The 25555-nt window shown below is 39.0% G+C and overlaps 1 protein-coding gene across 3 annotated transcripts in view; it reads left to right on the top strand.

The window, feature by feature from the left end:
* CSMD2 (CUB and Sushi multiple domains 2) overlaps positions 1 to 25555 on the top strand; it is a 1533565-nt gene that overhangs the window by 1396115 nt on the left and 111895 nt on the right. For all 3 annotated transcript variants that reach the window (XM_073615428.1, XM_073615429.1, XM_073615430.1), the window contains 4 exons: positions 4276 to 4421; positions 6543 to 6623; positions 10937 to 11050; positions 11300 to 11488. In XM_073615428.1, the coding sequence (XP_073471529.1) occupies positions 4276 to 4421; positions 6543 to 6623; positions 10937 to 11050; positions 11300 to 11488 (530 nt within the window). The remainder of the gene's footprint in view (positions 1 to 4275; positions 4422 to 6542; positions 6624 to 10936; positions 11051 to 11299; positions 11489 to 25555) is intronic.

Below are 25555 nucleotides of genomic sequence, written 5' to 3'. Positions count from 1 at the left end.
CTATGAGATAAATGCACATAATGGGGGGACGGAAAAAAGAGTGATGTAAGCATAATGCTTGCACCATTCTTCTAAACATATAAAACAGCTAATTAATTAGACGTGACCAGTTCTCTGTTCTGCCGTGGTTGTTACAGACACAGCACAGAGAAAAGGGAGCTGGAGCTGCATGCTCTGACCTATCTGTCCCTACCCCCAACTTAGCTCAGAGCAGGAGGGAGTAAGTGGGCTGTGCAGTGCATCTTTATAAGATAGAAGGAAGAGGTGATTACCTAGGTATGTTATCTAACTTAAGAAAAAATTTGAAAAAATTTGGCTAAGTGCTAATAAACCATTAACAAAAAAACAAACCTTGCGGGTTGTCACGTCATCACGTGGTCTGTGGGCAGCAGCCGGAGTTTTGTTTTATCTGAATGTCTGTTTGCTTCTGGAAGCTTGGGAGTATATTTTTAGTGTTCTTAATAAATACTGATTCAAACCTACTGCAATAGGGGCTTTTTCCTCTTTTGCCTTCCCCCTGAGTACTGGTTGGCAAGGAAAGGAGAATCTGCATGGATGGAGAGCGTCCCTATTTACATGAAAGCAGAAGCTTAAAGGGGTTGTAAAACCAGAAGGTTTTTTTTTATCTTAATGCATTAATATAAAAAAACCTGTGTGCAGCAGATGCCCCAGCACCCCCTAATGCTTACCTGAGTCCCATCTCTCTCCACCGATGTCCATGAGTGTCTCGGCCATCCAAGACTCTCCCTCCTGATTGGCTGAGACACAGCAGTAGCGTCATTGGCTGCTGTCAATCAAAGTCAGTCAGCCAATCAGGAGAGCTGTGCTGTGGGGGCACTGAACAGGAGGGAGGGGCCAGGATCACAGAAGAGGGACCCAAGAAGAGGAGGATTTGGGCTGCTCTGTGCAAATCCACTGCAACAGACCAGGTAAGTATAACATGTTTGTTATTTTTATTAAAAAAAAAAAAAAAACAAGATTTTACAATCACTTTAAAGGCAGCAGAGGTGGTTTATTCTTTTAGCATGTTTGACCTTAGCTTTAGCGGGTCTAAATATTTGGAAAGTGCATCTGAATGGTGGAGGTGTCCAGACCACTTATGGTGAAATGGTGTGTTATTAAGAGCACCGGTGGATTTTTCATTTAGTAATGGACCTTTTCACTGACACTTATTATATGGATGGACTTTTTCACTAACACTTGTTATATGGATGGACTTAAAAATTACGTATAACTGGGCTAATAATGGGTGGCCGCAGCCAACCTTATTGTGTTCCCACAAAGTGAAGTAAATAAAAAGTGCAAATGTTGCTGCGCTTATACCCTCTGCGCTATACGTATTAAACCATCAACATATAAACTTTATACAATGACTTGCATAAAATATCATTAAAGTGCTTTTGCATGTATAACTTCCTCCAAACAAAAATTTCAGTCCAAAACGAATAAAGTGTAGTCATATAAAAAAGTCATTAAACTTTTAAAACCATATAGTGCCATTCATTTAGTGGTTCTCAACAATGTGATCCAAAATGACAGGTGATGGTGCTAGCATTAATTAAGTGACTCCACAGCAATAGGATCCAAATAAAATGTGCTGGTGCCTCAGTGATTCCCAACCCCCTTCCAAACTATGTGCTCACCTTGATTTATGTGCTGTATGTATTAAACCAATGGTTCTCAACCTCAGTCCTCAAGTACCCCCAACAAGCCATGTTTTAGGAATCCCTCTTAGATAAAATAGCTGTCCAAAATACCAAGCCATTGACTCAGATTCAATGCACCTGTGCAATATAAAGGAAAACCTGCAAACATGGCCTGTTGGGGGTAGTTGAGGACTGAGGTTGAGAACCACTGTATTTAACCATCAACATATAAATGTTATACCATGACTTGCATACAATATCATTATTTTAAAATCATTTAACATTTAAAACCATTAGGTGCAGTTCATTTAGTGGTTCTCAACAATGTGATCCAGATGACAGGTGCTAGTGCTTGCATTAATTGACTCCACAGCAATGAGATCCAAATACAAAGTGCTGGTGCTTCAGTGATCCCCAACCACCTTCCAAACTATGTGCTCACCTTGACTTATGACCTCTCTTGCTAGGTCAAATCATGCAGTACCCTATGCTGGGGTGAGCAATCTTAGACTCCTCTGTCTTCTTCCACCTCTTTCTCTCTCTCTCTCTCTCTCCTAGTGTTCTGACCCTCTGTTGACAACCGTGTGTATGGCCCTTTCTTTTCCTTATAGTGGCTCATGCAAGAAAAGGTATCCTCATAGTACAGTTTTTCATTAAAAAATATTTTTTAAACGTAGTTACTTACATTACAGTTTAAAGACTTTAAACTCTTAAAACCAACAGCAGGCCTTGAAGGCTCCTGCATCACTTCCAGTTTTGGCAGCGTCACCTGGCTCCACTCCATGCGTATCGTCACAGTCACGTGACTTCCTCAGGAGTGTCAGGAGGGTATAGGCGCAGAAACATTTGCCCTTTTTATATGGATGGACTTACTATTCAATGTTTTTATGATATTATAGCAGAACACTTTTTATTGAAATATTTTCTACGTACACCGAGGTATTGGGGACACTTGTGAGTGCTGCTATTGTATCCAATTGACTTATTTTTTATTAATGGTTTATTAGCACTTAGCGCAGTTTTTTCACATTTTTTCTTAAGCTAGATAATATACCTAGAAAAATGACTTCTTCATTCTCTATTATAAGGGTGCACTGGTTTGTACGGTGCCTATTTCAATAACACTGCTCGAGTTGTAACTTGTTTTTACAAAGTGCAGAAGTTCCCTCATTGAGATGTTGGATGATTGCATAATTTCCATATTTTTGTATAGAAAAGATTCATAGTAGGTAAAAAAAGACAGTCAGAGTGTATGTATAGCCATTTTGGATATAGTAGAGACAGGTTAAAAAAAAAACTTTCAGTTTTTTGGGTTTTTTGGCTTCTGCATCCTATTGGGATGATTTAGTTCACTGGAGAAGCAATGGGAAGTAAGAAAAAATCTTTGCCAAGCTTGCCATACAGTATACAGTTTTTTTTTTTTTTTTCTTTCAGCCAACTGGTAACAGATCTCTCAATCTACATAGTGACATAAACAAGGTGGATGAAGGAATCCCCTTCACTGGGACATGTGAATACCCTGATCAGCAACTGCAGCCAATCAGCTGGAAAATGTAAATGGAAAATTTTCCAACATGTCCATATGACAGAAACTGATTAAACAATCAAATTCTGCCGAGGGGGGAACCCACAAACAGATCAAAATGTGGCCACTCCCTGCTGGACCAGCCACATTTTGATCAGTATATTAGAACAGTGACCCCCAAAGGAAGATATAGCCTAACCGTTGTTCTGGAGACAGCTCCAAAAGTTTGGATTTTCCATCCATTTGTCCCCCTGTATCATTGGTTACCTTAACAAATAGATGAATCCCCCCAGTCAGGACACAGAAAGCAATAAAAATGTAATATAGCATCAAATGTTTGACTACTTTATCCACAAAAAAAGGCTTTGGATATACTTTAATGTTATTGTCTCTAAGACTACTTTCACACTGGGGTGGGAGGGCGCCAGCGGTAATGCGGCGCTATATTTAGCGCCGCTTTACCATCATTTTAGTGGCACTCTTCGGGCGGTTTTAACCCCCGATAGCGGCTGAAAAAGGGTTAAAACCACCCGCAAAGTGCCGCTGCAGCGGCGCTTTGCCGGCGGGTTTGCAGTGCTACCCCATTGTTTTCAATGGGAAGGGGTGCTTTAGGAGCGGTGATTACACTGCTCCTATAGCGCTGCAAAGATGCGGCTTGCAGGACCTTTTTGACCGTCCTGCAAGCACACCGCTGCAGTGTGAAAGCCCTTGGGGCTTTCACATTGGAGTGCATTGAGCGGCTCTTTCAGGACACTTTCCAAGCGCTGTTTTTAGCACTTTAGCGCCTGCAAAGTACCTCAGTGTGAAAGTAGCCTAAATGCTACTTCTATAAACATCAACCCTTGCCTTTGTTATAGTTACACTGCTGTTTTTCTTCTTAGTCCTCATTCACACTATATTAGATGCAGAAGAGCTGCCCTGTTGCCTGCCCATGCTTGAGATTGCCCCCTTTCCTTGTAGGACCCGTAGAAAAAAATAGGTAGCTAAGGTTTGAATATAAGGAAAAAGTGCTTAAAACGCTGCTGTTTGCCCTGCTTCGCAGTCATAAAGTGTGAACTAATTTTTCTGTTTTTTGACTGCATTATTTTGTTGTCTGTGTTTCAGGGATGGTCCTCAACGGTCAGATCCTCAGCTAGGCGTTTTCACTAGCAGTTCCTCTAAAAGATCAACCATGAGCTCATCCAACCATGTCCTTATCACCTTTCACAGCAATGCAGCCAGTGGGGGGATCTTCGCTCTCTACTTCTATGGTCAGTTAAGTATGATTTGCATTGCCAAAAGACCGCTGTTTGCTATGTAATTTAGTTGTCCTTTTTTAAGGCCGAACTATGGTCTCCCATTAAAAAATATGTTTTGTAATTATACATGCATCTACACTTGCATCTTTCTCATAGTCCTCCTGCAAAGTCCAATAAATACATGTTAATCCTGCCAGCGAAGTCTACCTATGCAGTTTTCTTTTATGGAGTAGCAATGATACTGCACTGCTTCTGAATTCAGAGTAGAGTTGCCAGTCTCATGTAGGCTTTGCCTGCTTGCACTACAGTAAGATGAAAAGAAGTTGCAGGTGGTGTAGCTATTAGCATTGTCACTGCTCATTCATAAACCTGTAACTTTTCATTCAGCACCTGTGCACACCTATCCCTGCCCAATGTTTTCTGACTTGACAGCACTGCCTCTGATGCTGAAACCCTCCCTCTGTAAGTTGCAGTATATGGGAGGGGGAGCATGTTAGACACAATTGAAGGAGGCTTGTACATCACATATGAACTGGATGTGTGACTTGTTTAGACTGCTTTACTTTGAATTAAGTTCATGTCTGTTTCACTTTCCCTTTCTTCCTTCCTGTCTCTCAGTTTCTGTATTTATGCAGTAGCGTGCAAAAGTTTTAGGCAGGTTTGAAGAAATGCTGTAAAGTAAGAATTCTTTTAAAAATAGATATTTTAATTATTTATTTTTATCAATTTATAAAATGCAAACTGAGCAAACAGACAAATAAATCTAAATCAAATCAATATTTGGTGCGACTATGCTTTGGCTTTGAACCAGCATCAGTTTACACTTGCACACTTTGCACACTTGCGCAAAGTCAGGAATTTTGTAGGGTTAGAGTCAGGTGCATGATTCATCAATTATTCAAGCAGGTGCTAATCATCATCAATTTCATATGTGGGTTGAAACACAGCCATTAACGGAAATCGAAGCAGCTGTTTAGGATGCTTATAACTGGGTGAGGAACAGCCAAAACTCTGCCACCAAGGTGAGGCTGTGGAAAACAGTTTTATGTCACAGGTCATACACCATGGCTAGATTGAGCACAGCAACAAGACACTATGTTGTTATACTGCATTGGTAAGGTCTCTCCAAGGCAAAGACTTCAAAGCAGACTGGGGTTTCAAGATGTGCTGTTCAAGCTCTTTTGAAGAAGCACAAAGAAATGGGCAACTCTGAGTACTGTAGACTCAGTGGTCAGTCAAGAAAGCTTACTTCTTTTTGACATCAGAAGATGCCCAGGAGTTCCATATGCAGGGAACTGGCGGAAACCAGCAGGACTCAGGTATACCCATCTACTGTCCACAGAAGTCTGGCCAGAAGTGGTCTTCAAGGAAGAATTGCGGACAAAAAAGTCATACCTCCAACATGGAAACAAGGCTAAGCAACTCAACTATGCACTAAAACATTGGAACTGGGGTACAGAAAAATGGCAGCAGGTGCTCTGGACTGATGAGTCAAAATTGGGAAAATGTTGCTGTATTAGGAGGCTGGAGAGTGGTACAATAATGAGTGTCTGCAGGCAACAGTAAAGCATGGTGGAGGTTCCTTGCAAGTTTGGGGCTGCATGTCATTAAGTGCGAACTAGAACAAAGAGTCCTGAAAATGATGGTTTGGCTTCCACAGAGCCCTGATCTCAACATTATCAAATCTGTCTGGGATTACATGAAGAGACAGAAGGATTTGAGGCAGCCCACATCCCCAGAAGATTTGTGGTTAGTTCCCCAAGATGTTTGGAACAACCCACCTGCTGAGTTTCTTCGAAAACCGTGTGCAAGTGTACCTAGAAAAATTGATGCTGCTTTAAAGGGTAGTCACACCAAATATTGATTTGATTTGGATTTTTCTTCTGCTCATTTTCCTTCCATTTTTTTAATTGATAAAAATAAATATTTAACACTTGTAATCCTTCATTGTTAATTTATAGTATTTTTTCACACACATCTACATAAAACTTTTGCACAGTAGTTTATATTTACTTTTGTATTTTTGGCAATGTATAGACTGTGTTCTATAAAATGAAGTTGTGTGTTACACTATTAAATCAGCACTTAATTGTTTCTTTGGCTTTGCTTTGGAATCAATGTTCCCTGTGACAGGCTATCGACTTAGGAAATGCAAACCTCCAACAACAGTGCCAAATGGAGAAGTTCTTTCTGGCAGTGAAGAGTTTCTAATGGGTGAGTACTTCCTAAAACAAAACAGTGTATGTACAACATTTGTTTGGTTACATTTGAAATATCATTTTGCTTGACTTTAGTTTTGCCTTTGCATAATTTTCAGAGCAATAATGCATACAGCAGTGTACATCAAAACACTTTTACAAAAAATTAAATAAATTACAATTTGTACAATTCCAGCTGTTATTTTTAAACACCATGTAAGACGTTTTAAGCTAAACTTCAGATATGATCTCATTTGCATACATATATTGGTCATATATTGTAAAAATGCATATCTCATACCTGAGGGACCAATATGGAAGCTGAAAATGCTGTAGTAGTCAGCGCTACTATAGTGATATATATATATATATATATATATATATATATATATATATGTATATATGTATATATATGTATATATATGTATATATATGTATATATATATATATATATGTATATATATATATATATATATATATATATATATATATATATATGTATATATATATATATATATATATATATAGTGATCATCTGGGTCCAGTGCCAAATGTCTGCCCAACTGCATGCAATTTGGAGCATACTTTGAGTTCAGGATATATAGTTTTTAATTATTTTTTATAAGCAGTAGATGTAAAAAAGAGTAATGTCAGGTAAATACTGTATTTATTGGCGTATAACACTCACTTTTTCACCATTAAAATCGGGTGCAAATAGCGTGTGCGTGTTATACGCCAATACTTTAATTTTAGCTGTCTCGGAGGGGACAGTGAGGTGGGGCAGATTACATACAGCGAGAATCTCCTGTTTACTTGGCGGCATCTGTAATAAGAAGTCCCGTCTCTTGGGCCGCCTTTGGACCACTGTTTTGTCTATCATAGGAGATTCTCACTGTATGTAATCTGACGGCGCTCGTCCTGTCCCCCTCCCTGTCCCCTATATGCTGCAGATGGGCATCGATCAGGCTGCACTGATGGCAATGGTGAGGCTGCATTGATGTGGACTGATGAGGTTGCATTGATGGCACTTGTGAGGCTGCAGATGGGTATTGATCAGGCTGCATTGATGGCAATGGTGAGGCTGCAGACTGGCACTGCCCCTTATTTTGCTTCAAATTCCTTATTTAAAATTTAAGTTTTTTTCCTGAAAACTTCCCTCTTAAAATGAATGTGCGTGTTATACGCCTGTGCGTGTTATACGCTGATAAATACGGTAATATTATGAATATGTTTTAATGTTTTAAAAACCTTGTTTCTTTGTATAATTCGTAATTGTATATGAGGCAGCTATACAGTGGGGAAAATTATTTCATCCCCTGCAGATTTTGTAAGTTTGCCCACTCACAAAGAGATGAAGGGTCTATAATTTTTATCATAGGTGTATTTTAAATGATAGAGACAGAATATCAGCCAAAAATCACATGATACAAATTGAGTTGCAGTGAGTAAAATAAGTATTTGATCCCCGAGCAAAACATGACTTAGTACTTGATGGAGAAACCCTTGTTGGCAAGCACAGAGGTAAGACGTTTCTTGTAGTTGCTTACCAGCTTTGCACACAGCTTTGAGGTTTCTTGGCTGTTGCTTGGCTGTTGCTTGGAGTTTCAGCACCCTCCATAAATTTTCTAAAGGATTAAGGTCTGAAGACTGGCTCGGCCACTCCATGACCTTAATTTGGTTCTTCTTAAGCCACTCCTTTGTTGTCTTGGTGGTCATTGCCATGCTGGAAGACCCATCCACGACCCATCTTCAGTATTCTTACTGAGGGAAGAAGGTTCTCATCCATGATTTTACATTACATGGCCCCTCAATGCGGCAAAGACGGCCTGTACCTTTAGCAGAGAAACAGCCCCAAAGTATAATGTTTCCACCTCCGTGCTTGACTGTAGGGATGGTGTTCTTAGGGTCATAGTCAGCATTTTTCTTCTTCCATACAGGGCGAATTAATGCCAAAGAGCTCAATTTTGGTTCATCTGACCACAGCACTTTCTCCCAATCCTTCACGGAATCGTTGAGATGCTCATTAGCAAACTTCAGACCGGCCTGTAAATGTGCCTTCTTGTAAATGTGCCTTCTTGAGGAGGGGGACCTTGTGGGCACTGCAGGATTTCAATCCATGGCGGCGTATTGTGTTACCAATGGTTTATTTGGTGATTGTGGTCCCAACTGCCTTGAGATCATTAACAAGCTCCTCCCGTGTAGTTCTGGGCTGATCCCTCACTTTTCTCATGATCATGCTTACCCCATGAGGTGAAAGCTTGCATGGAACTCCAGACTGAGGGGGATTGATGGCTATTTTGTATTTCTTTCATTTGCGAATAAGTGCTGCAACAGTTGTCTCTTTGTCACCAAGCTTCTTGCTGATGGTTTTGTCGCCCATTCCAACCTTGTGCAGGTGTACAATCCTTGTCCCTGACATCCTTTGACAGCTCTTTGGTCTTGCCCATGATGGTGAGGTTTGAATGGAAGAAAGAGATTCTGTTGACAAGTTTCTTTTATACACATAACAAGTTGTTGTTAGCAGCACCTTCCTAAATTGACAAGACTAATCTGTATAGAAAGAGAGAGAGAGGTACCCCTAAGTGTAGACTTTAAAAGTATTTCATAAGAAGCTTCTTATGAAATACTTTTAAAGTCTACACTCAGAGGCGCATCTATCTCTCTCTAATTATCGTTGGATGGAATACATTTATAATATTTATGGACTTATTCACAAGGACAATACATATACTGTTGTTCTCCATGATCACCCCATTTTGCACCTCAACCATACCTAATTTGTGTAACATATGAGCACATACTGTAGCGAGTCTGTGGGAGCCATAATTATTGTTGTTTGCTAGGGAATCCAATACCAATTTTACTCACTGAACTGCAACTCAATTTATAACATTTGTATCATGTGTTTTTTTCTGGATTTTTGGCTGATATTCTGTCTCTATCATTTAAAATACACCTATGATAAAAAATGATAGACCCTTCATTTCTTTGTTAGTGGGCAAACTTATCTGCAGGGGATCAAATACAGGCATACCCCACTTTTAAGTACACACTGGGGTTTATTTACTAAAACTGGAAAGTGCAAAATCAGGCTGACTTCTGCATAGAAACCAATGAGCTTCTAACCCCAGCTTGTTCAATTAAGCTTTGGTAATAAAACCTGGAAGCTCATTGGTTTATATGCAGAAGTGAGCCTGATTTTGCGCTTTCCAGCTTTAGTAAATAAACCCCATTGTGTACTTAAAAGTGGGGTATGCCTGTAATTATTTTCACCACTGTATTTTCTCCTTATAAATGCATGCTCTGCTGTCTGTTTTTATCAATGCTATGTAGCAATTGTGCTTTACTGCATATTTACAATGTAATCAGCGTGTTGACAGACTCAATGGCTGATCTATTGTAGTAGGCCACTGTGAGCTCCCACTTGGCTAATCTAAAAACCTCACTTTTTAAACACACTCCCACCCATTCAGGGCAAAGTATAATTTTTTCCTGACAGCCCACCCATCTGGTCTACCTTGCCACCTCCCCTTTGTTGAAGTCCTTGCTCCACAGCCCTAATAGAACAATGCTTCTGGATATGGATAAGCATGTAATCAGTCACTAGGCTCAAAGCCTGTCATATACCAGTGTAAGTTCTGTCACCATTCAATGTCAGAGCTTAACTAAAGTGGACTTCTGCAGTTAGGAAGTTGCAAGTGAACACGGTTCGGCGAATATACCTTGTGGGATTAGAGGGTTTGCCTATTAAGAGGAGCTGTCATTTTATCCTAAATGTAAATGGAAAAGTGGCAATGTGTTACAAATTATTATCAAAAATATGGAACAGCAAGAGTGTAAAAAACGTGATAGTCACATCACATTACCTAGCAAAATAACAAAAAAATTATGCACAAGATAAAATGTTGTGTCATGAACAGCATTCATGATGCAACGAGAAATGTAGTAAGTCATCGCCAGATGCAAATATAACATTGTTATTTAAGATAAGCCATCGTACCTGAATTTGGATGGTTATAAAAATATTAAGGTGATTTTTTTTTCTGTTATAAAGTAATGCTGACAATATGGTGCTGGTTGCTAACAAGTCACTTTCAGTTACTTCTTACCACAAAGAACTCACAAGGATATTATATTATTAACCCAAATGAGGATATTGCACACTGAGCCCATACAGAGTGTGTTTTTTTTTTTTTTTTTACAATTTCATCTTGAGTTACCAACTTTCTAATATACAATATAGTAAGTAAGCATACATACATACAATTGTATCTTTTGAAGTACAGTTATATCTCATTATATATCGTTCATTTTTTGTATGCTCCCTAGGTGACATTGTGCGCTACAAATGCCTTCCGGGATTTACGCTAATAGGGCCTGAAATCTTAATCTGCCGACTAGGGACACACCTGCAGTTTGAGGATCTACCTCCCACTTGTGAAGGTGAGATTCTGTTTCTAATCATTATTCTAGTAATATCTGTAATTCTAAACATTAAGGTGTATTCCAAGATTTACTGTACATACAGATATATCACACTTTTTTACAGGTACATATAGGAAGAGATATATTTTAGGGCCTGTGTCAAAATGAACAAACTGTTTCTCTTCTCCTATTCTCTTATAATTCACCATAATGTACTATGTTTGCAATGCTGATTAAGCTACACATTATTTTATTTTTTTTTTGCAGTACTGTGTCCAACCAATGAGATCCTAACTGACTCAACTGGAGTGATCCTAAGTCAGAGTTATCCTGGCACATACCCCCAGTTCCAGACCTGTTCCTGGCTTATAAAAGTTGAGGCTGGGTATAACGTGACATTGACCGTGGAATACTTTCTGAGTGAAAAACAGTATGATGAGTTTGACATCTTTGATGGTAAGTCATTTCTTAGCTTGCTACTGAATTGTACACCGATGGTGTACGAAAGAAAAAATGTATTATGTAATACAATTTTCTAAAGCTAATATACGGTACATAAAATATTATGGTAGTTATCCCTGTCCTCCAAATTAAGTTGGGGTTTTTGTTTGATCCTTTTCTATTGCCCCCAAACTGTGTTAGTGGAGTCCTTAAAAATGAACTCCACTTTTGTTGTGACAAAAACAATCCTCTCTGGGTGATGGATGTACATTGCAGGAATTTTCACAAACGTTGTTGCAGCTTCCTGTTACTGCTATGAAGTAAAAGCTGTTTGTTCTTCTATGTCTCTTGGATGCAATTTCTTAATAGGAGTGACTTTTTTAAATGATTAATCAGCTGATGGACTTGCAGTGCTCTAAAGAGGAGAGTGGCAGTACCTGCATCCATTTAGAAGTAATTACCTCTTTAGGACCATCTTACAAAAAATTACATTTTTGCTGCACAGAATGCCTAAAATCTAACTTGTATCTTAGTGCAGACTTCTAGGAAACTCGGTGAACCAAACACGCAAGCAGGAAATTACATTTCTTAGGGCATTTCATATACCATCTATGTACAGAATACCTCCAAGTTGGCATATTACATTGAATTTTGCAAATTGAAAAATAAAGATATTATATTATGTTTTTATTGTATTTTCTTTAATTTGCTATATTTTTGTGGAGGTACCCTTTAAAGCCTAAGTGCAACCATAGTGGGACATAAGGTACAGTGAGTAGGATGTGTCCCTTGTGGATGGCTCTTTTTTTAGTTGAACCAAGGGGCTGTCACAGGCTCTCTTCAAGAGAGTCTGACTGACTATGCCTGCCTTTTCTGCCTATAAATGGAACACTATGGGAGTTATTTACGAAAGGCAAATCCACTTTGCACTGCAAGTGCACTTGAAAGTGCACTTGGAAGTAAAGTCGCAGTAGATCCGAGGGGGACATGCAAGGAAATTAAAACAAAGCATTTTAGCTTGCACATGATTGGATGATAAAATCAGCAGAGCTTCCACTCATTTCAGATCTACCCCTTAGATTTAGAGCGACTGCACTTCCAATCACACACAGAGGTGATGGCAGCGGGGGGGGGGGGGGGGGGGTCAGGAGTGATGACATGGAGTTGGATTTCAACTCACAGAAGAGGCATCAGCACAAGGGACACATCATATTGTCTGTTGTGCTGTCCCTTGTGCTTATTTTTGCAGGCAGTTATGAAAAGCAAAAAATGTATGTATTTATGTGTCAATTGTAAGCATTCTTTGTATTCTTTTTAAAATAAATCAGTTTAAGTAACTGAACATTGTCTTGATATAAGCATCCATGTTAAAATATCACTCCGAGACAGATGAAGAGTGAGGGACAGCATCGGAAGGCAATTAGGCACTGGTATAGTGCACATGTCCTGATAGTGAACATGCAGATGTAAGGAAAAAAACAGAGTGAACAGAGGGGTGATCTCATTAGTAAGCTGTTTTTCCTTCACTGTCCAATCATCAATTTAGGGATGTGTTTAAGGGACACATGCAAGACTCCCCACAGCCTTAGGACTTAAATGGATACTCTAGGTTTGGCAGAAATGTCAGAATTATTATTTAGCAATTCCCAAAAATATATTTCTGGGGCATAGACAAATGTGTGACACAGCAGGGACAAGTATACTACTTGTGTTGGAGAAATGGACCCAAGCATTCAGCTTGAACTCTCAAGTCATTCTGTAATTGAAACCTGCATGTAGTTACTAGGGATAATAAAAAACATTCACCCATCCATTTATCCATCATTCCATCCATCCATCCATGTCTCCATGCTTTATTTTGCTGTGAAGTCACTTAAAAAACACCCCCTAGAATTTCTGTCTGTGACCATCTTCTGTAGGGGCAGATAATTAATGTAGCATTTGCCTCTGAATCCATCTTAGCTTAGGCATGCAGACAGGAGGGTGTGCTTAGCTGAGAGAACCCCTCCTCCCGTCTTCACCTCCTGAAGACTCCTGGAATGTATGACATCATCTGCCTAGGCCTGGAAACTAGGAAGTAACTGAAATGTAAAAAAAAAGTTTAACCACTTGACCACTGGGCACTTAAACCCCCTTCCTAACCAGACCAATTTTCAGCTTTCGGTGCTCTCACACTTTGAATGACAATTACTCAGTCATGCAACACTGTACCCATATGAAATTTTTGTCCTTTTTTTCACACGAATAGAGCTTTCTTTTGGTGGTATTTAATCACCGCTGTTTTTTTAATTTTTTGCGCTATAAATCAAAAAGACTGAAAATTCGATTAAAAAAAAAATTCTTTGTTTCTGTTAAAATTTATTGCAGAGTATTGGCGAGTATTGGCAGAGTATTGGCGAGTATTGGTAGAGTATTGGCGAGTATTGGCAGAGTATTGGCGAGTACTGGTAGAGTATTGGCGAGTATTGGCAGAGTATTGGCGAATACTGGCAGAGTTTTGCAGTGTTGCAGAGTATTGGCAGAGTATTGCAGTGTTGCAGAGTATTGGCAGAGTATTGCACAATGTTGCAGAGTATTGCACAGTGTTGCAGAGTATTGCACAGTGTTGCAGAGTATTGCAGACTATTGACACTGAGCAGCGCTGTGGGCACTAAACATCCAGCCCACAGCGCTGCTGCAATCTCTCCCCCTCTCCCCTCGCACTGTACCCATCGGTACAGAGAGGGGAGGGAGGAACCGGCGTCATGACGTGATGCCGGTTTGTCATTTGACGGAACGAACACGTGGTAAACTGCTGCGATCAGCGGCTATTTACCGTGATCCATGATGCGCCAGGTCCTCAGGACCCGGCGGTCATGAATGTTCCCGGGAGCACGCGGGAGCAACATTCTGGAATGACGTCCCACGGACGTACACCCAGAATAAGCCGACCACGCTGTAGCTGTCTTTTGGCTATGGCCCGGTCGGCAAGTGGTTAAAACAAGTAAATATAATATACTTTCCTATCCATTTACTGATGCTACAGCATAAGGAACAAAAATAGTCAATGTTGATTGAAAGAGTAAAGTTGCGTTTTAAAAATGGCAGTTCATTTACAATGGTAAACTGTCTCTGTTCCCTTTAAACGTTTTTCCATTATCTGAAAAATGCTACCTTTTTCGGTGGCGCTATTTTTTAGGCCTCATGCACACTGGAAGTTATAAAAATGCCAGTAGCATTAGCTGTAGAAATCTGTAGCTGTAGAATGAGTTTTGCAGCGTTTTTGCAGTACCGTTTTTCAGCGTCTTTTAGCTTTTTTTAAGCTTTTTTTATCAAAACTATACTCCCACAAAAGCTTATGGCTCAAAAACACTGTTAAGTGCCGAATAGCCACATTTTTCAGCATTTTTTAGCATTTTCCAGCGTTTTTCAGGCTTTTTATAGAGCGTTTTTACAGCTGAAAAACTCCTTCTAAAACCCGCTACTTCTGGGTTTCTTTACCACCAGAAAACCCCCCTGCCAAAAAGCGCTAATAACAGCCTATGTGTGCATGGTTACATAGGATAACATGCTGGGGAGTTTTCTGGCTGTAGAAAAAATGAATGAAGCCAAAAACAGCAGCTGTAACGTCCAGTGTGCGCGAGGCCTTACTATTTAAATCACAGCAAAAAAAAAATCTAGTTCAAAGTGGTTTTAAAGGCAAAACAATTTTTTTTGCCTTAATGCCTTCTCTGCATTAGGGTAGAAAACCTTCACATATCTTTGCTTTCACCCCCCCCCCCCCCAAACACTTATCTGACACCACTCTTGATCCAGCTCTGTCCCCACTGTCAGCCCTGCTCTGCTATCTTCCTGCATTCACAGGCTTTACTGAGAGCAGCAGGAGCCATTAGCTCCATCTACTGTCATTCAAATCCTGTGAGGAATAATAGAGAGCAGGGCCATTCCACGCTGTGTGTGTCTATGGATGCACACAGCCTGGCTCAGGGTTGGGCCTGCTCAAGTGCTCCTATAGCATTTGGCTTTTTATGGAGACTTGTTGAGAAGAGAAGAAGCCAACATTTCTAATGGGTGATCCCAAAAGAGGAGGTTCAGGGCTGCTCTGTAGAAGAGGAGGTTCGGGGTTTGCTCTGTGCAATACTATTGCACAGAGCAGGTAAGTATAACATGTTTGCTATTTTCATTTAAATAAAATAAACTTTACAATCACTTTAAGGCATATCTATGGTCAACAATAAAAAGCACAGATTTAATGCTAGGTGTAAGTTCTTGTACCTGTAATCTCAGAGGTTTCCCCCAGACAGCTGCCACTTCTACTTATTTTTGGTAGCAGTCCTGATTTTTTGAATCTTTAAAGAAGAAAAATATCAAAAATGTGTGTGACATTGTTCTCACATAGACACAAGGAGATGCTTACATAGATTGAGGCTAGAACCTGTACTGATCTGAGCAGTTTGTTTGAATTGATGTGGAAAACAGCATTTGTAAGAGCAATTGGGTTAGTAAAGAAAATGAGGAGAAAGAAAGTATTCAGACTTTTATTAATTAAACATAATTAAATGTTTGTGGTATTGTGTTTATGCATTGTACCTTTCCGAACATATCATAAAATACATGCCTTTGCAATGAACAAGCCATTGTTTGGTTTTGTTAAAGTATAGATAGTGTTAGAGCAAAACGCACAGCACAGATATTTTTTGATTTTTTTTTTTTTTAAGAGAAAATAGGTCATATGGTTTTATACTAGTCTCCTAAGGAGTTTAGCGATAAGGGTAGTGCTGAGATGAGTCACACAGTAGATCACACAGACTAGTAGGGTTAAGTGAGGATTTCTTAAGTCTAGGGGTAATTAGACCATGCTGTAGGGAGGAGTGCAAGATGCCTTCGGAAAGTGGGATTAATTGGATGCTTTAAAGCATGTATTAGTTAGGAGAAGCAAAAGTTCTGAAGTTCTGAGAGAACAGGGTCGAAAGAACAGTTAATTATGTGACAACTGAAAATTAGTGCTGCAAATCTTGCTCTTGTTAAAAGAAATAGGGGAAAGAAGTAAGAGAAGGGAGTACAGTGAGAGATTTAAGAGTGATTTTAACAAAATATCACCTTCTTTTGTGGTGGCTGCGAAAATTTTGAGCACTTTCAGTCATTTTGGGTCATTTAATGTGAAAAGATGTACAGACCGTACTGGAAATTGAACATGTTTTTGCAAAGCGTACTATAGTATACTCTGCAAAAGGTGTATAATCTGTCTGTGTTATGGTGTTATACAGCCATTTCTGATTGACACCAGACATCCGCAGTTCAAATATACCTGTAACACAGAAATGCAAACCATTATTTTTGTGGTCTTTTTTTTTTTAGCAGCAGATGTAGCTAGGTAACACAATGAGGTTGAATTACTAAAGGAAAATAGAGTGTTCATTTTGCAAGGGACGTTGTATTTTGTAAGGGAAATTGCCCTAGATCTTAGTGAATGAGGTGAAGCTCTGCTAATTTCATCCATTGGCAAGTAAAAGTGCTTTTGTTTATTTTCCTTGCATGTGATTTGCAAATTGAAACTTTACCACATTCACTAAGCTCTGAGAAAAATTTCCTTTGCAAATGCTACTTCTGTTGCAAACTGAACAGCCTATTTGCCTTTAGTACATTAACCCTTATGTGCCTTAACATGAATAAAGTAAGTACCCTTTTATAACATCCAATGCAATCCAATCCAACGACCCTTATTGTTGTTTAACATATGTGAATTACTATTCTTTGGCCTGTGAATATCTATTCTCATTAATCCCAAATAATGCATAAATAATAATCAATACACAATGCTTTTTTAAATGATTAAAATACTTTTTGAAGTCTGTTTCATATATGGCATGTCTTTTGCTGAAATTTTACACTCCTTTAGTGAATATAATTTAGTAAGCTCAAGTACCCCTTGAGCCAATATGCCCTGGGTTACACATGTGTTTTAGCATATCATTTACTTGATCTCTGTATTGTACTGAATTACCAAAGGATTCTTTTTACACTGGGGTTATATATAGCATGGAGCTTTAAAGTTGTCCTAAATTGGCCTAACATGTTTTTGAAGTTACAATAATTTTAAAATGTCATAGCCTTACCTCACGTAAAATGTAACAACACTGCAAAAGTAACTGTATTAGCCTTCAAAGTAATCCCACTTTAACTGTGGACCTTCTTTGGTTCATAGGTCATGGCTGTACAGGGAGACTAAGCATTTGCCAAAAATGAAATCCATCCATTTCTGGTACTAAGCCCCTCCTCTTTCATTCAGCCATTAAATGGCAGAAGCTGTACTGGGGACTAAAGTTCTGGACAGTGGAATGGCAGAGTTGCAGGACTAGGCACCAGAGGGTAGGTGAGGCTTTTGTTAGGGTAGGTACAAGGCAAAGCCCCATGTACAGCCTGCTTAACACCACAAGGATCATTTTGTAAGACTAATGCCTGTTGGACTGTGCCAACAGGCTTTTGGTCTTGTCAGATGGGTTTTTCCCAAAAAGCATAAAGCACCCCCTATGAAAAAGTAAAACCTGTTTGAGGCAGGTAAAATGTAGCTCAGAAGGAGGTCAATTGCATATCACATGCACTTGTCAATGAATTCTGAATGGTCTTATATTAAAAGTAAACCAAATGTATGATCAAGACAATTAATAACTATTCATGAGACCACAACAACAAGTATAGATACAGGCATACCCCACTTTTAAGTACACAATGGGGTTTATTTACTAAAGCTGGAAAGTGCAAAATCAGGCTCACTTCTGCATAGAAACCAATTAGCTTCCAGGTTTTATTACCAAAGCTTCTATAAAGTTCTAAACCATCTAGTGATAATCTTGAAGCCACACTCTTGGGTGGCTACGTTTAGAGATCGTTTATGTGCGTACATATAGATTGTTTCCCAGTTCTTTTCTGCTTCACATGACACACTGGAGAAGTCCAATTTGCACTCAAAGAGTGAATTGTAGAGAGTAGAAATGATATGTCTCTGTGGTGTTTTTTTTGTACATAGGTCTTCTAACGTCGTAAGGGGTCTTGTCCAAGATTGAGCTGTCTCACTTCTGGTCAGAAAATGTCTGATTTGAATATAGTTCCACTGTGGGAAGAATATTGGGGTGATTTCTTTATTTAGATCGTCTCTAGATAAAAGTTTTCCATTCTTAAAGAAATGTTTGATCATGATTTCTTCCTGTGGTAAAGTATTTGCCAGGAAGATTTGCTCTAGACCTGGGGGAAAGTCTGGGTTGTTTCTTAGTGGTATGTGTGGGCTAAGCCATGGAGATGGGTTAGTAGTTTTAAAGGTGTTGTGGAAGATTTCTAGTGTAGGACCTATGAGGGGGTGAGATTTGATCTCTTTTAAATGATGTTGTGGGTGTATCCATGGGAGAGATTTTATTTGTTGGGAGAGTTGTATATGCTCTAAGGTCACCCAATCCTTGACTACTGGATGAATATTCCAGTCTACAATTCGTGCTATAAGAGTTGCTTGGTGATATTTCCTTAGGTCAGGTATTGCTTTCCCCCCTTTACTTTTAGGTACATTTAATCTAGTAAATTATTCTTGGAGGTTTGCTTCTCCAAATGAAGGTAGAGCAAGCTTTGCGAAAGGATGTGAAAAATGATGGTGGTATTTTAATGAGGATTGTTTGCATGATGTATAAAAATTGGGGTAGGATTGTCATCTTAATATGAAGCTCTGCCAAACCAAGATACGTTTAAGGAGTTCCATCTTTTTAGATCATCATATGTTTCTTTTAGAATGGGTATGTAATTAAGATTGAAAGGTCATTTAGATTTGTGGGGATTTCAATTCCTAGATATGTTATATTTTGTTTGGCCCATACAAAGGGAAAGTTTTATTTTACATGATTCTACTGAGCTTGGGGGTAGTGTGATATTGAGGGCGTTAGATTTTGAATGGTTGATTTTTAAATTGGATAGTAATTGGAAGTTGTCCAGGTCTTGAATAAGGTTGGGTAGAGAGATATGGGGTTCTGAGAGGAAGAGAAGCATATCATCCGCAAAGGCTGCGACTTTATACGTATGATTTTGGATCTTAATTCCCTTAATATCTGGATTGGTTCTAATTTTGTTTAATAATGGTTCTAACGTTAGGACGAACAATAGTGGAGACAGGGGGCATCCCTGTCTTGTGCCGCTGTGCAGATTGAAGGCATTCAACAGGTGGCCATTGACACAAACTCACGCTGTTGGGTTTGAATATAGTGCTCGGATGTACGCTCTCATTTGAGGTAATATACCAATATGTTTCAATACAGCTTCAATAAAATCCCAGGCCACTCTGTCTAATGCCTTTTCGGCATCTAGGGAGAGAAAAAATCCTTGTTTCTTTTTGGAAGTTAGCCAGCGGTTTATGTTTAATGCTTTTACTGTATTGTCGCGTCCTTCTCTACCTGGGATAAATCCCACTTGATCAAGGGATATGAGGGATGTTAATAAAGGGAGAAGTCGATTAGCTAGTATCTTGGCATATATCTTTACATCAGCATTAATTAGGGGAATTGGTCTGTAGTTCGTGACCTGGTTTGTATCTTTGCCCTCTTTGGGTATCACAGTTATGTGTGCTTCTAATAATTGTTTCGGGGGTTGTTGTTCGGAGTGTAATGATTGAAAGGTCTTCAGGAATCTTGGTTTCAGTAAATTAGTAAATGTCTTATAATATTGTAAAGGTAAACCATCTGGACCTGGAGCTTTGCCTATTTTCATGTCTTTTATTGTCTTGTCAAATTCTAGGCCGGATATAGGAGCTTCTAGTTCTTGGGCAGTATTTCCAGCTATTTGAGGTGGGCTATATTTCTCTAGGAATTCTTGAATTAGCTTTTTTTCTTTTGTCTGTATTATGTGGGCATTTAGGATTGGATAGAATGTTGTATAAGGTTTGGTAGTAAAGTTCAAATTGCTTAGCTATCTCTTCATTTGAAGAATATGGTATGCCTTTATTATCCCTTATTTGATGAATTGTGGAAGCAACTTTTTTCTTCTGCACTGCTTTTGCTAGAATTTTCCCACTCTTATTTCCCTGTTCATAGTAAATCTTGTGTCTTAAAATGTACTGTCTTTTAGTTTTCATGTTCAGTTCTTCAGCTAATAGTATCCTTGCATTTGTTAGCTCATCAAATGTTGACAGTTTTTTTGTGTGTTGTTTCTAGTCTATGTATTTGATAAATCAATGTTTTTATTTTGGATTGTTGTTCTTTCTTCAATTTGGCTAATTTACTTATAAATTCTCCCCTAGTGACACATTTGTGTGCTTCCCATTGTGTGAGTAAAGAGGTCTCATCGTTTTCATTTTGTGAGAAGTAATCTTTTAGTATGTTATTGAAATGTATTATATCTATAGGGTCCTTCAGTATGGTAGTGTTGAGTCTCCATGATTTAGTTACAGTATTTTTCTCTGGGAAAGTCAAAGTCATTGTAATCAGGTGATGGTTAGATATAGTCATGGTTTCAATAGTTGAATTTTTCAATAATTTAAGGTCAGGTTGCAATACAAAAAGTAGTCAATTCTAGAGTATTTTTGGTGCACAGATGAGAAATAAGTAAAGTCTTTAGTTTGAGGGTTTAGAGTTCTCCAGGCATCATGTAGCATTAGTTCCTGTAGTTGAACTTTAATTTGTTTCAGTGCTTTATAAGGAAGGCTCGATGTGCTATTCAAGGCATCTATAAGGGGGTTGAAGGGGATATTAAAGTCCCCTCCTATGACAAGAATGCCTGAGGCGAAAGTCGTTAGCAGATCTTTTATCTTGCAAAAGAATGCTACCTGCTTTGTGTTAGGAGCATAAATGTTGGCTATTGTAATGGGGTGGCATCCAATCTTCCCTTTCAAGAATATGTATCTCCCTCCTGGATCTAGCATTGAGTCTTGTATCTGGAATGATGACTGTTTATCAAAATAGAAACTCCTTTAGTTTTCCCTTCTGGATTAGTGGCGTGAAATGCTGTTGGAGATCTTTTGTCATGCATTTTTGGAACTTTGTCAGATTGAAAGTGAGTTTCCTGTATACAAATTATGTTTGTTTTTTGTTTATGAAATTCATTAAGAAATTTGGTCCTTTTTTCGGGAATGTTGAGTTCTTTTGCATTCACTGAAAAAAATGTTAATGAAAAAGGAATGTTTTGTTGTTTATGGGAAGACATCTTGGATGTTATCTATGAAATTTTTTAAAACGAAAATTTCTAATAAGATGTGTCAAAGTGCTAGGTTTTTGGAAAGGTAAATTACTTTATCTGTTTGTTTTCGTTCTCTTCTTCTTTTCTCTCTCCCTCCCGTTGGTTTGGAGGGTGTGTTTGTAGTTGGAGAATAAAAATAAAAAAAAAAAAAGAAGGGGGGGGATTGAGAGGAAGTGAGGAGGGTAAGGTGGCCCAGAGGTAGGTTTAGACCAGCTAGTCTATTTATATGGTCTGGTAAGTTCAAAGGGCAAAAGTTTTACCCTTTGTGTGGGTTCGAGGTCTAAGTAGATCCAAGTGAATTCCTATTGTATTTGTCTCTTTGTCCTTAAAAAGGCAGAAAAAGAGAAGGATCAAACCTTTTCTTTTCTTTTTCCTTCTTCTTTTGTTTGAATTAGCTAGTACTGTGGAGCAGCTAGCTAAAGATAATGTGCTATTAGTTCAGGATTTAGGTGTAGTGGATTGTGTTAGGGGTAGGGTGCTGTATTAGTAGGATTGCATATTATCTAGTGTATATTATGAGTTCAGAAGTTACCAACCTCTGTACTCTGGTGCGCTTGTGCATCATGCCCCGCCTTATCATGCTTTCTAGACAGTGTATGTCTAAACACCTGTACACTAGTTAGATTATCTAAAGCAATTGTGTAGACTGGCCACTAGAGGGAGCCCTTGCCTAATAACTTTATAAACTACATATAAGTGAAGAGTCTATAATGCATACCTTATGGGTGTATTTAAATTCAATTAAACAATATCATATTCTTAATACAACTGAATAAACTTATGTTGAACATACCAAATAATGATAACTCTTTGTTTTTACCTTCTCGCCAAAAAATATTTGGTGCAGATATAAGTCATCATGTTCTAAGTTAATTCCAGTTTATTACAATGTGCTGGAAAAAACCCAACTGCTGTTAGAGGAATTATCTAGCGGTGCTAAAAAACACCCGTATATGGTAATTGAAGGAGGAGGTTAATAAATTTGTAGTGTATCACCTTTTTGTGTTGGTATTTGAGTCATGTTTAAAGTGATCCACCATTATGCCTTACTCTTATGAGTAGTTTGGATAAACATTTAGTTAACTGTAACATTAACTGATATTCCTTTGATTAATGGTAACAATCATTTTTCTTTAGTTCTATCTGAGCAATATCTATTTAACCATATCTTGGAGTTGTGTATTCTATTCAGGAACACTAAAAGTTTTCCTCTAGGGTTCTATCAAAACATTTGTAGATTACAACTCTGGTTCTATTATGTTGTAGTTCTTCTTTTCCTTTCTTGGGGAGTCCTATGCACTCTTAGTTGTGCATTATAAAGCTTGATATGTGCGTCTTCAATATATATATGTGTTCTGGAGGTAGTTTAATTCCCAGTGTGTAAGGCATAACTAGTCCTGGATAAGTTATATTATGAGTATTATGCTCATATCTTTTTAGTTCACTGAGTGACTGAATAAATGTAGTTCAAGTGAGGTACTTACATATTATCACCCAAAGTTCAGGCATATTTATCATACCATTGTGATGCTGGCATTTTCCAAATGTCCTGTAGATGTGCAGGAATACTTGGGAATCGTAGATTAGCCTTGTTTGGTGTATGAACCATAGCTGTAAAAAGATAAAAAAATAAAAACAAGGGGAGGGGTAAAAACAAACAGTTAACTTTGACACCCAAGTTTTTAACTCTGGCTGGTTGATTGTCGGTTGGGTGATCTGATGTTGTTTCGATTGATGGTTTTTAAAGATGGATTGTTGAATATCAGTCGACTATCGCATATCCAGTAATTCTTGATCTTTCAGGTGTCCATTTGATCAGGGCGATCCATGCGATCTCTGCGTCTTGGTGGTGAGATTCCAGGGCTTCCTTGAGCTATTCCTCTTCTGCTCTGTTGAGATGATGGCGATCTGCGGCTGCAATCTCTGTTTCTTTGTGCTCTTGGTGTGTAATTGTTGGTTACTTCGATCCCTGTGTCATTTGGCATGAAGGAGTTGTACCATTCTGGAACTTCAACTGCAGGGATGTTCAATGTTTCACATAACGAATGAAGATCATCAGGTGTGCGTAACTGTGCTGTGTGGCCTCTCCATGTGGCTGAGAGGCAAAATGGAAATTTCCTGTATGGAATTCCTCTGGTACACAATTCATCTAGAATCGGGTGTAGCGCTCTGCGTTGTTGTAGTGTAATGTTTGAAAGGTTTTGGTATAATTTTATTACATTACCATTGAACAGGACTCTGTTTTTCTCCCTTGCTTTTTTAAGGATGGCTTTCTTCAGGGGAAAGTTTACCAAGCAACAGATTATGTCCCTGGGGGATCAGTATCCCTTCCTCTTGGTCTGAGGGCTCTATGTATCCTCTCCAAATCGATAGGAGAATCATGGAGTCTGTCCAATAGATCATTGAAAATTGTTGCAGCAGTTTGTTCTATCAGATTCTGGTCTGTTAGTTCTGGGACCCCTCTGGCGTCTGATCTATTATGACGCCTTCCTCGGTTATCGAGGTCCTCTAAGTGGCGGTGCATTTCAATTATATGTGAAAAGTGCATATCAGAAGTTTTCTGTACCTGTTTTATGGCATCTGCATGGCGTGCTGTGGCTTGCTCCACCGATCCCATCCTTGCTGCTATGCCCTGTATGTCTGCTTGAGATCTGTAATGGCAGCGGACAGGGTTGGCGGCCACTGCTTGAAGTGGCCTGAAGGGCTTGTGTTTGCTTTGGAAGCTGCACTGCCTGTGTTACAGGGTTGTGGGCGCCATTCAAGCCGTCTGTTATGGGACAGGAGCCGCCGAGCGGGATGGCGGGTTTAGGCGAGGCCGCGGGCTGAAAGTCCTTCTCCCTGCGATGTCCGGAACATCGTGAGGATGTTGTTAAATTGCTGCTGGATTGGTTCCTGGGGTCCGCGGGAGGTTGAGGAGCTCCTGTCTTCCTTTCCCATGATTAAGCTGTGGGTTTGTCATCCTGTAGCTCATTTTAGCTGCTCCGATGTGTTGGAGTACAGGGCTTAAGCGTCCATCTTGGACCGGAGTTAGCCCACGCCCCCTACATTATTACTCCTTATCAGCAACCCATGTCCGATGCAACATATAAATTAGTATAGCATTATTGTAAACAACATCGGTAAGAGAAACTCTGCATAGAATTTGCTATACTGTCCTTATTCTGACCAATCTAGATGCTCTTGTAATCTGTTATTGTTTCATCATCTGCTGCCATGTAATTTTTTTATGCTTGGTTACACAGAGCACAGAGAGTAAATATTATGCGACACAAAGGATATTACTAGATAGGTAAAATGTGGATTGTGTTTTCAGCCGGGGGGAGAGGGGGAACCAAAGTTTATCAAGCTTTTAGGAGAGCCATAAGCCTTATAGGTCAGTTTGTACCTAGGGTTTACTAGGTTAATAAGCTTTTGCCAATCAAAATTTTTAGAGGATGAGGGGATTTCCAATGTATAGCTATTACCTTTTTGGAATAGAAGAAAAATAGACACTTTGCCAATCAAGCAAATTGAAGCCTTCCATATAACCCAACAGGCTTCTAGTTGGGTTATATATTAGGTATATTCGAAAGAGAAGTGAAAAAGTTGGTAACATATTCAACAAAGAATCATAACAAGCAGATACCAAGTCCATTCTGTTACATTGAGGAGAGGAATACTATAATACAGGCTGATACATGGAAAGGTCAGATGATATCCCTTCCACCGCCAAGTATAGACTAACAATGAGATTGCATATGAGTGAGACAGATATGTCATTAACAAAGATTTAGAAAATCCCTTCCAATACACAAACTAAAATGGACATTAGCAGGCATTCCTTCTAAACAGACAAAAATGATGACTGAGAAAAAACTTGTAGAATCACTGACACCACATAGGAAAAACAGAAACACA

Source organism: Aquarana catesbeiana, linkage group LG02 (assembly GCF_042186555.1).
Source record: "Aquarana catesbeiana isolate 2022-GZ linkage group LG02, ASM4218655v1, whole genome shotgun sequence".
NCBI classification, from domain to species: domain Eukaryota; kingdom Metazoa; phylum Chordata; class Amphibia; order Anura; family Ranidae; genus Aquarana; species Aquarana catesbeiana.
The sequence above is the reverse complement of the archived record's forward strand: the minus strand, read 5'-3'. Positions and strand labels throughout refer to the sequence as shown.